The 13,276-nt window shown below is 41.8% G+C and overlaps 1 protein-coding gene across 1 annotated transcript in view; it reads right to left on the bottom strand.

Annotated features, from left to right (window-relative positions):
• The window catches only part of SLC25A16 (solute carrier family 25 member 16), a 37,441-nt gene extending 29,471 nt beyond the window's left edge, over positions 1–7,970 (bottom strand). The window contains exons 1-2 of the mRNA XM_058543318.1: positions 7,763–7,970; positions 1,556–1,648 (exon numbers count right to left, since the gene is read on the bottom strand). Coding sequence (XP_058399301.1) covers positions 1,556–1,648; positions 7,763–7,877 — 208 coding nt within the window. The 5' untranslated portion in view covers positions 7,878–7,970. The remainder of the gene's footprint in view (positions 1–1,555; positions 1,649–7,762) is intronic.
• Between the last annotated feature and the right edge of the window lie 5,306 nt (positions 7,971–13,276).

Genomic DNA, 13,276 nt, shown 5'->3' with positions numbered 1-13,276 from the left:
GGTCTGATTCTTTCTATACATGAGCAGTACACTGTGAAGATACAGAATTCATTGCTGGACACAGAGATGGTAGCAATTTTTTTCTTTCAATTTTAAGTACAGACTTACTATTAAAAATATTGACAAGACAATGATCTATAATTAATATATAACATAAATATCCACTTCATTTTTTGAGAAAAATCACATTTTAAAAACTCAATTGTAAAAATAATTGATTCTTATTCACTCTTTTAAACATCTTTCTTATACACTGACGCTACATAGATCACGCAGAGCACACATCATTTCTCTCTACATTAATTTTTTTCTTTTAAATCTTTCTCCCCTCTAATTGAAAAATATATGTTCAACATGTATTACAGGGCTGGCCCTGTGGCTTAGCGGTTGGGTGCGCGTGCTCCACTGCTGGCGGCCCGGGGTTTGGATCCCGGGCACGCACCGACGCACCGCTTCTCTAGCCATGCTGAGGCCGCGTCCCACATGCAGCAGCTAGAAGGATGTGCAGCTATGACACACAACTATCTACTGGGGCTTTGGGGGAAAAATAAATAAATAAATAAAATTAAAAAAATAAAGAAAGAGGGGCCGGCCCGGTGGCGCAAGCGGTTAAGTGCGCGCGCTCCGCTGCGGCGGCCCGGGGTTCGCTGGTTCGGATCCCGGGCGCGCACCGACGCACTGCTTGGTAAGCCATGCTGTGGCGGCGTCCCATATAAAGTGGAGGAAGATAGGCACCGATGTTAGCCCAGGGCCGTCTTCCTCAGGAAAAAAGGAGGAGGATTGGCGGATGTTAGCTCAGGGCTGATCTCCTCACAAAAAAAAAAAAAAAAAAAAAAAAAAAAAAAAAATAAAGAAAGAAAGGAATAGGGGCCGGCCCCGTGGCTTAGCGGTTAAGTGTGCACGCTCGCTGCTGGCGACCCGGGTTCGGATCCCGGGCGCGCACTGATGCACCACTTGTCCGGCCCTGCTGAGGCAGCGTCCCATGTACGGCAACTAGAAGGATGTGCAACTATGATGGACAACTACCTACTGGGGCCTTGCGGACAAAAAGGGAAAAAAAGAGGAGGATTGGCAATAGACGTTAGCTCAGGGCCAGTCTTCCTCAGCGAAAAGAGGAGGATTGGCATGGATGTTAGCTCAGGGCTGATCTTCCTCACAAAAAATAAAAAATAAAAAATAAATAAAAAAAGTAAAAAAAAAACTCTTTAAAGGAATAAACCTTATCTCCATCACTAATTGGATTTTTTAAAAAATCCGGCTGAGCTGTTAGGCGTGTCTGTAAAGGATGTGACTTCTTAATCCCAATAAACAAATAGTACTTACTTCAATGATTCAAAGATTTTTGTTTAGAGGATATCAGTACCCTAAAATGATAATACATAACCACTAGTGCAAATGAAAAGATTAAACTGGATAAGAGATCCCTTGCAAAATTTGCCCCCAAACTTGAGACCCCCTTTTGTGTCTTCTTTCCACTATAATTCACAACTGGAAATCAAGCCAGGAGATGGATAATGTTTTCATTCATTTTTATCACAAGCATCTATTAACTCACCTAAATGTTTGTAATGGTGATTGTGAGCTTGTAATAAAACCTTTACTCGATCCAAAGGAGCAACTGTTGTTTTGGCACAGCATCCGGCAATACCTAAAAAATTTTTTAAAGGTCAGGAAGAAATTGCATACCATTTCTTTCCAGATGGAAATCATTATTTGTTCAGCCAGCACACCCTATGATCTCTAATTTGGTCTCCATGGGTAGAACTCCCCAGTAGCAGGGATATGCAGATGATTGGCCCCCATTCCCTGAAACTTAATAATTGAGCATGTCAGATGTAAAAGTAAGTTTGAAGAGTGTAAATCTACCCCCTAATACCTGATGAACACTGGGAATCTTGTTAAATGTGGTTATGGAGACAGACACTTGAAGGTATTGACTCAACTGTAAGGCTCTGCTTTAAGTAACCTCCTCTTCTGGATGACTTCATTGAAACAACCAACTTTTACCCATAAAATTCAGTCGTTCACTTATACATTCAGCAGCTATGTATTTGGTCCCTACCATATGCCATATGCAGACATGTGGATGACTAAAGCGCATACATGGGCTTTGGTATAGGTCAGAATTCAGGCCAGCTCTACGAGCTTGGCATGCTTCTAAGGCGATAACATATAAAGACTTTCTGCTATGTTGTTTGTGTCCTCCAAAAAATTCATGTTGAAAATTAATTCCCAATGTGATTGTATTTAGAGGAGGGGCTTTTAGGAGGTGATTAGGTCATGAGGGCTCTGCCCTCATGAATGGGATTAGTGCCCTTATAAAAGAGGCCCCAGAAAGACCCCTGGCCCCTTCCACCACGAGAAAACACAGCAGAAGGTGCCACGTATGAGGAAGCAAGTCCTCACCAGACACTGAATCTGCTGGCACCATGATTTTGGACTTCCCAGCTTCCAAAACTATGAGAAATAAATGTTTATTGTTTATAAGCCACCCAGATCATGGTATTTTTGTTATAGCAGCCTAAACAGACTGACACTTTTGTAAAGTACCTTATATGTAGTGAGCACTCAATAAAATGAGTTGTTACTATCATAAAAAGATGGGTAAAAAGTCTTTGGGTATCTTTTTGGGCCATCCCCGGTGGCCTAGTGGTTAAGTTCAGTGTGCTCTGCTTCAGTAGCCCAGGTTCGGTTCCTGGACGCAGACCTACACTGCTCGTCTGTCAGTGGCCGTGCTGTGGTGGTGGCTCACATGCAAAAAGAGGAAGATTGGCAGGGGGTGTTAGCCCAGGGCAAATCTACCTCAGCACAAAAAAAAAAGTCTTTGGTGTCTTTTTTATGCTTACATTAAGCTCTTCACCATTGCATATTCAATCCACAAGGTACAAGAGGACCAGGATTTTGTGGGTCTCCTTCTCTACTGCATCCCCAAAGACCAGTTCAGGGCCTGGCACATAACAGGCACTCAATAAATGTTTGTTGAATGAATAAATGTAGAGTCTTACTTTACAAATTTTTTAACATGTAAGACAAAATCACTCAAAGTCCATAGACATTTACTTAATAGATCAGCATGTAACTGACGTTAAATTCCCATATTCTGGGCCCGCCCCGTGGCTTAGCGGTTAAGTGCGCGCGCTCCCCTGCTGGCGGCCTGGGTTCGGATCCTGGGCGCGCACTGACGCACCGCTTGTCCAGCCATGCTGAGGCCGTGTCCCACGTACAGCAACTAGAAGGATGTGCAGCTATGACATACAACTATCTACTGGGGCTTAGGGGGAAAAAATAAATAAATAAATAAAATTAAAAAAATAAAATAAAATCCATATTCTGAGATATCCATAAATAAAATGTCTTTTTGTACTCAAATATTAAATCCACATATTAGTTTCCATATCAAGCTTCTCTTATTTGAACTAATGGAAATAACCATCAGCTACCCAAAATTGAGGATAAGCTAAAAATAATTTGCATTTGGGTATATTTGTCAGGGGTATACCCATATTTGCATGGGGTATATCAGAATATTTTGTTATATTATTACCTTCTCAGTTACTATGAATTAACCATATAAGGAAATTATTTAGAATGTGTTCAATAAGGAGTTTCCTTTAATAGTATCTTAACTTGCTTATCACATTACTTTATAGCTCAATTAATCATCACAACATTCATTGAGTTAGGTCAAGTAGCTTTTATCTTCCACTTGAGCAACTGAAGTTAAGATAGTTGCTGAGGCCACTGCTAATCAATAATAATAGTTAACAAGTACTGAGTGTTTACTTTGTACCAGGTACTAGACTAAGAGATTTAACTGCAGGCACTGTGCCAAGGCTTTTCAGGTACTATCTCATTTAACTGTTACAACCTTCTGAGGTAGGTACTCTTATTTTCCCATTTAAAGGATGGGGAAACTGAGGCACAGGGAGATTAGGTGACTTGCCCAATGGTATTTTTTTTTTTTTTTGGTGAGGAAGATCAGCCCTGTGCTAACATCTGCCAATCCTCCTCTCTTTTTGCTGAGGAAGACTGGCCCTGGGCTAACATCCGTGCCCATCTTCCTCCACTTTATATGGGACACTGCCACAGCATGGCTTGCCAAGCAGTGTGTCGGTGCACACCTGGGATCCGAACCGGCGAACCCTGGGCCACCGCAGCAGAGCGCGCGCACTTAACCGCTTGTGCCACCGGGCCAGCCCCTTGCCTAAGGGTATTTTTTCATACCACTTGGACCAGGAACTCTTATACAGTCTTTAAAGTCATACACACTTCCCAAAAATTGGAAGCAGCACTTTACCGAAAGAGAGACACAGATGGCCAATAAGAATATGAAAAGATGCTCAGCATCATTAGTCATCAGGGAAATGCAAAGTAAAACTAAATTAGATACCATTAAACACTATTAAAATGGAAAACAACACACACAAGCACATACACACATGCACACGCCCTGACAATACCAAGTGCTGACAAGATAACGGGGATATAAAATGGAACATACACTTTAGAAAACAGGTTGGGGGTGGCCTGGTGGTGTAGTGGTTAAGCGTGCGTGCTCCGCTGTGGCAGCCCGGGGTTCGCAGGTTCGGATCCCGGTGTGCACCAACGCACCGCTTGTCAAGCCATTCTGTGGCAGTGTCCCATATAAAAAGTAGAGGAAGATGGGCACGGATGTTAGCCCAGGGCCAATCTTCCTCAGCAAAAAAGAGGAAGATTGGCAAAAGATGTTAGCTCAGGGCTAATCTTCCTCACAAAAAAAAAAAAGAAAGAAAGAAAGAAAACAGTTTGTCAGTTTCTTATAAAATAAACATATGATACTCTTAAGATCCAGCAGCCCCTTCCTAGGTATTTACTCAGGAAAAAAGAGAACATATACCCACATAAAATCATGTATGCAACTTTTCATAACCACTTTATTCAAATGGCCAAAAACAAGGAAACAAAGCAAATTTTCACCAACAGATGAAACTGTGGTAAATCTATACAATGGAATACTACTGGTAACAAAAAAGGAACACACTACTGATATACGCAACATGGATGAATCTAAAATGCATTTTGCTAAGTGAAGGAAACCAGTCTCAAAACACTACATACTGTATGATTACATTTATATAACATTCTGGAAAAGGCAAGATTAGAGAGACAGAAAACAGATCAGTGGTTGCCAGGGGCTGGGAATGAGAGAAAAGGAATCACTACAAAGAGAAGTGGAAATATTTTGGGGTGATGAAACTATCCTATATCTTGACTGTAGCAGTCATTATACAACATGTTTGTCAAAACTCATTTAACTGTACATCTAAAAAGGGTGAATTTTACTGTATATAAATTAGACCTTAATAAATCTGATTTTAAAACAAAAAAAACTATGCAAAAACAAACAAAAAAACTATGCAAGCTTCTAAAAAAACTACACAGCTTAATCAAGATTCCTTTGTAGAGTTTCCTATACTTACTGTCTCCAATTCCTTTCCTCCTTTTAAAAGATTTTGTTTGGTAAAGTGTAAGATACATAGAGAAAAGTGCACAAATTGTTAAGTATACCACTTAATGAATTACTGCAAGGTGAATATACCCATGTAAGGACCACTCAAATCAAGAAATGTAACGTTACCAGCCTCCCAGAAGTCTTTCTCCCATACTCCCAAAATCACTATTTGCCTCTCCTTCTCAGAGACAACCAACAGCCTTCTGACTTCTAACATGAATTTAGTTTTACTGTTTCTGAACTTTATATAAACAAAATCACACAGTATGCACTGCTTTGTGTCTGGTTTCTTCTGTGCAATATTATGCCCATGAGATTCATCCACATTGTTGTGTGTGGCCGGAATTTATTCATTTTCAGTGCTGCATAGCATTTCATTGTATGATTATACCATATTTTAGTTAAATATTCTAGTATTGAAGGATATTTGGGTTGCTTTTGGTTTTGAGCTATTGTGAATATTGCAGACAAGAACGGAAATACATATACTGGCATATACCTAGAAGTGGAACTGCTGAATCATAAGACACAGAAATGTTCAGCTTCACAGATAACTGCCCAACCAGTTCTCCAAAGTGGTTGTACCAGTTTACATTACTACCAGCAGCACATGAGGGTCCTGGTTGCTATCCTCACATACACGTTACCAAGACTCTACTGCAATGTCTAGTCAACATCACAAAATGCAACATGTCCAACACTGAATTCCTGATCTCCCCCCACAAGCATCATAAAAGTTGCTCCAGCTACAGCCTTCCCACTTCAATCAATGAGAGCTTCATCCTTTCAGCTGCTCAGACCAAAATGAGTCACTTTTGACTTCTCTTCCTACCGCATCTCTAATCTGTCAGAAACTCCTATTTGTTCTTCCTATATCCAGATTATCACAATTTTTCACCCATATTTACACTCCTACAGTTATTCTCAACACAGCAGCCAAAGTGATCCTTTTGAAACATGTCATATCATGTCACTTTTCTGCTTAAGACTTGCAACAGCTCCCTTCTTCATTCCAAGTAAAAGTCAGAATCTCTACAATGGTTTGCAAGGCCCTTCATTTTCTGCCCCTCTTTACCTCTCTAACCTCCTTCCTCATCAACACCGCTTGGCTCCAGCCACATAGGTCTCACTGCTGTTCTTTGAACAGATGAAGCCCTCTCCTGCTTTGAAGCCTTTGCTTTAGCTTTTCTCTCCGCCTGACTTGCTCCTCCTTAGACATCAATGAGCTAAACTCCCTCATTTCTTCAAGCCTGCTCAAGTGTCATCTTCTCAATGAGACTTATCACAGCTATCCCATCTAATCCTGACCCACTTAGCCTCTCCATTTCCTTGCCCCATTCTCCTTTTTACTTCTTCCCATTTCATTCATCACCTTCTAACATACTATATAACTTACTTTTTCATTTTGTTTATTGTCTTTCTGCTCACAACTCCCCAACCAACGTAAACTCCAGGATCTTTGTTTTGTTCCCGGATGTACACTGAGCATGCAGCAAGCACTCAAATATTCCTTGTATAAATGAATGAATGTCCTTTTTATCAGCAGAACAAAATAATTAAATTCTTAATACTACTGCAGCCTACAGATACGATCTTTCTACAAGTCCTCGTAGAATTTTAAAAATTCCTAGGCTTAACAAATAATTAAGTGATGACAACCCAGATGATCAATTAAAAAAGGGTAGAGATTGAAACACCTCTTCATGGGAAGGCAGAAAAAATTTCTGAGAGACAGTACGAACCTTCTGGCTCTAGAATCACACCAATAGTAGTGCTGTACCAGCTACCTGCCAAGTAGCTATGGCACAGTTTGCTAGAATCATTGGAACCAGTTTTGGTTGTAGAGTTCTGCACAATTTCCCAGTCATCTTTAAAAAGCTGACCTCCATAATTTGTTTTCTTTTAAGCAAACAGCAAAATCCAATTCTACACTTGGTCACCTACGGTCTTTATAAAAGAAAGGGATGCCCAGCACGTTTCACTGAAACCCTGGGGTCTTTGTAAGGAACTCTCCTCTTTTCCCTGCTATCCACCCTTGAAGAATGGGTACCGGGTTCGGCCCTTCCACCTCCCCAGCCCTCCCCAACAGCTCGAGGCCCTTCCTCCCCAGGATCCTGCTGTCACTAGTCAATGATTATCAGAAAGCGGTTACAGCAAGTCAGGGCAAATATCTGGCAGAACACTGAAGCAGCCAGGGTCCAAGAATGTCATCGCGGCCCGACCTGCCTCTGCCACCCCGAGCGCGGCCGGGTCCTCTCGGCGGACACCCACCTCCGGCCAGGAAGGAGCGCAGCCAGTAGAAGTCTCGGCGGGCGGTGGGCCCTCCGGCTCCCGGCATCGCTGGAGGTGGATCGGCCGCAGCCAGGGCCGCCGCCGCCGCCATCATGACCGTGTCGAGAGCTTTGGTCACCAACTTACAAACCACGGGCCGGGGCCATGGCCAGAGCGGGCGGTGACAGGGCACCGACCGCCGCGCGGGCGGGGCGCAATGGCTCCCAGCGGCGCGGCGCGGCGCGGGCTGATGGCGTAGGTCAGGGGCGGGGCCTGGGTCACTGCCGAACAGGGAGTCCCTCGCGCCCGTCGCCTCCGCCGCTCGGTCTTCCCCCTACGTCCATGCTCCCAGCTTCGCTTTTCAGCCCCCTTGTGTTCAGACAGAAGAAGGAAAGCGTGGCCAGCGGGAAGGTCTCTCCGAAACCTATCGCCTCAGAAAGCTCTCTCCCGTCCATTGACTTGTATTGACGATTGACCTGTAACCACCCTTCGGGCTGTCTTCTGACCTCCCTAAGATGAGCACTTTCCAGAACCAACCTTTGGTTCCTCACTCTTCCTAGGAACCTCTGAAATTGCACCATCTTCCACTAAATCAGCTCTGCCTTCTCAGAGCTTCTCAGTGAACCTCAGTTTCTGCCCTCCCGAACCCCCTACTAAGCTTCCACTGCATCCCTACCACCTCTGCCAAAGAAATATTGCTAAAGCAGATTCTTTTTTCTTTGGGACCCTATGAATTGCACAAACATTTCTGCCTTGTCAGGCCTTTTCTGAATCTGTGCCTCTGCTTAGCTCTCAAATTCCATCGACCTCTACTCCCCACCAACCCCAAGTCTCTGCCATAAACTCTTAGGAACTTCCCAGTTTCTTCTCCCTGGCCCTACTGTATTGCAAGACTCTCTCCTACCCACCCCTTCCAGGCACTATTCTCTTACTGTGAGCCCCTCATCAATTCCAGCCTGGGCAAAATTCATGCCTCTTTGTAACCAAAGTTGTTCTGAACTTTTGTCCTCTCTTTCAGAAATTATCTATTATAATTTTCCTCAATACTTCAACCTTCCCTATTACTGACGCTGGTCTCCTCTTTCTCTGTCTATGGATATGCCTCTGCAGGTGTTTTTAGCCACATTTAGTCACTAAAGATGAATCCAGATTTCAAATTTATTTTTTCCCGATGTTCCCAATTTTCAATTTTTACCAGAAAATACAGACCCGTATAATAACATCATTATTTATATTTTACATGTCTAATGTGAACAATCAAAATCTCCCAAAAGTGGGGATAGTTGCACAATATTGTAAATGTAATTAATGCTACTGAATTTTACACTTAAAAAAGGTGAAAATGGTAAGTTTTATATGAAGTATATTTTATCACAATAAAAAAATACAAAAAAGAAATACTTGCTCCCTAAGGTTTTTTATGCAACAGCAGAAGAGATACATCTATAATTTCATGTTACATAACTAGCAAAACTGCCCCAGTTCCTAGTGCTAACATATATTTTTCCCCTGTCCTATAGCCTGTGCTGGTACATCTCTTCTCATCCATTTCCATTCCCAGTGAGATGCACCTTACAGGTTTAATTTATCACTTAATGGCCTCCAACTCCAAAACTCAATCCAGATCAAGGATGGAAAGTTGATATAAATGAGAACTGACAGGTTTAGTTATTTATTTTTTTTTAATAATTTTATTTATTTATTTTTTTTCCCCCAAAGCCCCACTAGATAGTTGTATGTCATAGTTGCACATCCTTCTAGTTGCTGTATGTGAGACGGGCCTCAGCATGGCCGGAGAAGCGGTGCATTGGTGCCCGCCCAGGATCGGAACCAAGGCCGCCAGCAGCGGACTGCGGGCACTTAACTGCTAAGCCACTGGCTGGCCCAGGTTTAGTTATTTAAATATCCAATTATTTCTTCTCCATCTACTCAGCTGGTTACCACTAAACTATCCAACCTAGAGATGTTATAGTGTCCCAGGGCTCAGTCGTTGGGTCTTTTCTATAATTACACTCACTCTTGGAGATCTCACTCAACCTCGTAGTTTCTTTTTGTTGTTTTTTTTTTGTGAGGAAGATCAGCCCTGAGCTAACATCCACGCCAATCCTCCTCTTTTTGCTGAGGAAGACTGGCCCTGGGCTAACGTCTGTGCCCATCTTCCTCCACTTTATATGGGACACCACCACAGCATGGCCTGACAAGTGGGGCATCCGTGCGCGCCCCAACCCTGGGCCGCCAGCGGGGGAGTGCACGCACTTAACCGCTAAGTCAAGGGGCCAGCACCAAACCTCATAGTTTTAAATACCCTCTATATGCTGATAACTCCCAATCTCCAGCCCTTCCACCGACTCCCCAACTCTGTTGATTCATATTCCTAACATCTTCCCATCTGTATATACAATTGGCATCTATTTATCATATCCAAAACTAAATTCCTCATCTTCCTTCGAAAACATGCTACTGCTACAGCCTTCCCTCATTTCATTAAACAGCAACTCCATCTTCAGTCCTAAAACCTTGAGTAATTTCCTAATTAGTCTCCTTGCTTTCTCTTGCCCCCTACTGTCTAGTCTCAACATGGCAGCCAAAGCAATCCTTTAAAACCTAAAATAAATCTTGTCACTCCTTATCCCTAAACCCTTCAATGGCTTCCCATATCACTTAGAGAAATTCTTACGATGGTCTGGTGGTTTGCCATTATATCTCTGGCCTCAACTCCTAGGACTCCCTTCAGTCACACTGTTTCTTTCATTCCTCATATACATCAGGCATTCTCTCCTCAGGGCCTTTGCACATTGCTGTTCTTGCTGCCTGTACTGCTTTCCCCCTAGATATTTCATGTAACTTCCTCCTTCTCTTCCCTCCTTCAGGTCTTTACATAAATGTCAACTTCTCAGGGAGGCCTTTTCTGGCTGTAATATTTAAAATTACACCCACTCCACCCTCATCCCCACCAAAAGTCATTAACTCTTTTCTCTGCTTCAATTTTAATTTTTTCCATAGCACTTATCAGCATTACATATATATATAATATATAAGACATATTATATATAAAATGTTTTTATTATCAGTTTCCCCTGCTAGAATGTAAGCTCCCTGAAGGTAGGGATTATCTGTTTTCTTCATTGGATATGTCATTTGACACTGAATAGATGGTAAATGGTGGTAGATCTACTTAAAGACCAATCCTTTCTATCCCTGTCTTTCGCTTTCAGAATATCTAGCAACTAGTATCCCGAGGCTAAAGAAGTGGGAAAAAACCAATCCCCTCCCTCAAAAAAAGTGCTATTTCATGGGAGGAAAGTGAACCTAATAGTAAAATAAATATAATACACAAATAGAAAGTGGGGATGCAGAGGAAAGATGGATCTTATTCGTCATCAGTCATCTGGGAAGGAAGTAATTGAACTGTGATTTGACGTGGTAAGCGTGGGCCAAGGCAAACTCACATACATACATATGCGTGCACATACAAATAAGGAAACTCAACTTGTTCAAAGAACAAAGAATAGTGCAGTTTGGCTATCTCAAGATCCTTGATCCCTTCTCTGTGACTCCCCAACACTTGTATAGCAGACCACGGACCAATAACGTTAGAGAAGTAGGTCATGAACAGTTTTAATCTTGGGTTAAAGAGTTTAGACTTACTTCAGTGGATAAGAAGAAGCTAATGACAGCTATGTTTTAGAAAAATTAATCTGGAAGAGATGAATGGGCTGATTGGGAAGGCAGATACTGACAAATCTGGCAGTAAGGAAGCTAGTTAGGAAGCTTTTGCAACAATCTAGGCAAGAGGGCTGGCGGGAGCTTGAAAACACAGTGATCAAAAGGGAAATGGGTGGAGGAGATGGCAGCTGCTGGGCTTGCTAAGGAATTAGATACGGAGGGCAAAGCATAGGAAAAGTCAAAGCTACTGCAAAGGTTTTTGCTGGGGTGGTTAAGAGACTTGATGGTAACATTAACAGAAAAGGGAAGAGAGAAAGAGGAACTGGTTTAAAGCAAAGAAGGGGGTTAGGGCTGTTGGCACAAACTGTAAAGATGGTAAAAACATACAAGACTATCAAAGGACAAAGGTTTGGCAAAGGTTTCTTTAAATATAGACAATCTATGAATACCATATAGACCACATCTAACAATAACCACCTAAAAAGCCTTCTTTGAAATCTTCCCCCAATCCCACACGTACCCTGACGTTTTGTAAAACAGGGAGGAATAGGTGTGCCATTTTAATAAACATTGTCATGGACCTTAGCTATCTTCACGTCTTCTACAAGGTAGTCTCTTTTAGACCACAGATCATTAACTTTTATTTACTTATATTTGTCAGGAATAAGCATTATATATCACAGATGCCTTATTAATTTCAGTAACTTGGGGTCATTTATAATTTACCCCATATAGAACGTGTGATCTTTGCTCCTTTAGTATAGAATTTATTCATCGACAAAATTTAAAATATTTTAGATTCTATGCAACTTTACATGAAATTGGACATCTTCATTTTCTTTTATATGCATATAAAATATGGCATATATTTTTGTGTGCAGTGTATCAGAAGAAATGCCATAACAATTTCTGAAAAGATACACAAGAAACTGTCAGCAGTGATTACCTCTGGGGAATGGGATGGATGAAGGATGGGGGAGCTGTATATTTCACTTTTCATTGTATGCTCTTTTATTTTTTTTATTTATTTATTTTTGTGTGTGTGAGGAAGATCAGCCCTGAGCTAACATCCATGCCAATCCTCCTCTTTTTGCTGAGGAAGGCCAGCCCTGAGCTAACATCTACTGCCAATCCTCCTCCTTTTTTCCCCTTTTTCTCCCCAAGGCCCCAGTAGATAGTTGTATGTCATAGTTGCACACCCTTCTAGTTGCTGTACGTGGGATGCCGCCTCAGCATGGCCGGACAAGTGGTGCATGGGTGCGCGCCCGGGGTCCGAACCTGGGCCACCAGTAGTGGAGCTCACGCACTTAACTGCCAAGCCACGGGGCCGGCCCCTGTACACTCTTTTATGTGGTTTGATTTTTTTTTTAAGCTTATATTGGTTATATTTTTGACCTTAGGTAATTAAATCTTAAAAAATTGCATGAAATAAACATAATTCTTACTTTTTTCAACTCTAGAAATAATATTAGACATTCTCAAGTTGTGACATCAGATTTCCGTGGCTAATGTGCAATAGGCAGTTGGGAAAAGTTTGTGAACGTGAGGTAAAGGGTAATCAGGAAAGCAAGGATTTTAGGAAATTGCTTTGGGTTTCTCTTTTGTTTAGTCTTTAGTAATCTAGTATTTAAAAAATGAAAACTGACATTTTCTGGTCAAGTCTTTTTCTACAGCCCACCAAATCTGTATATTAAGTTTCTAACAACACAGTATAGTGAGAAAGAACAGACACATTAAATGTCTACTTCTTTTCTTAGTAAATAAGTGATCTTAAAGATTTACTAAATATCTGATCTTCAGATTCTAATCTGTAAAATATGGGTAATTCCTCCCCCTAAATGTGATGTG

The sequence above is a fragment of the Diceros bicornis genome, chromosome 6, assembly GCF_020826845.1.
Source record: "Diceros bicornis minor isolate mBicDic1 chromosome 6, mDicBic1.mat.cur, whole genome shotgun sequence".
Lineage (NCBI taxonomy): Eukaryota > Metazoa > Chordata > Mammalia > Perissodactyla > Rhinocerotidae > Diceros > Diceros bicornis.
The sequence above is the reverse complement of the archived record's forward strand: the minus strand, read 5'-3'. Positions and strand labels throughout refer to the sequence as shown.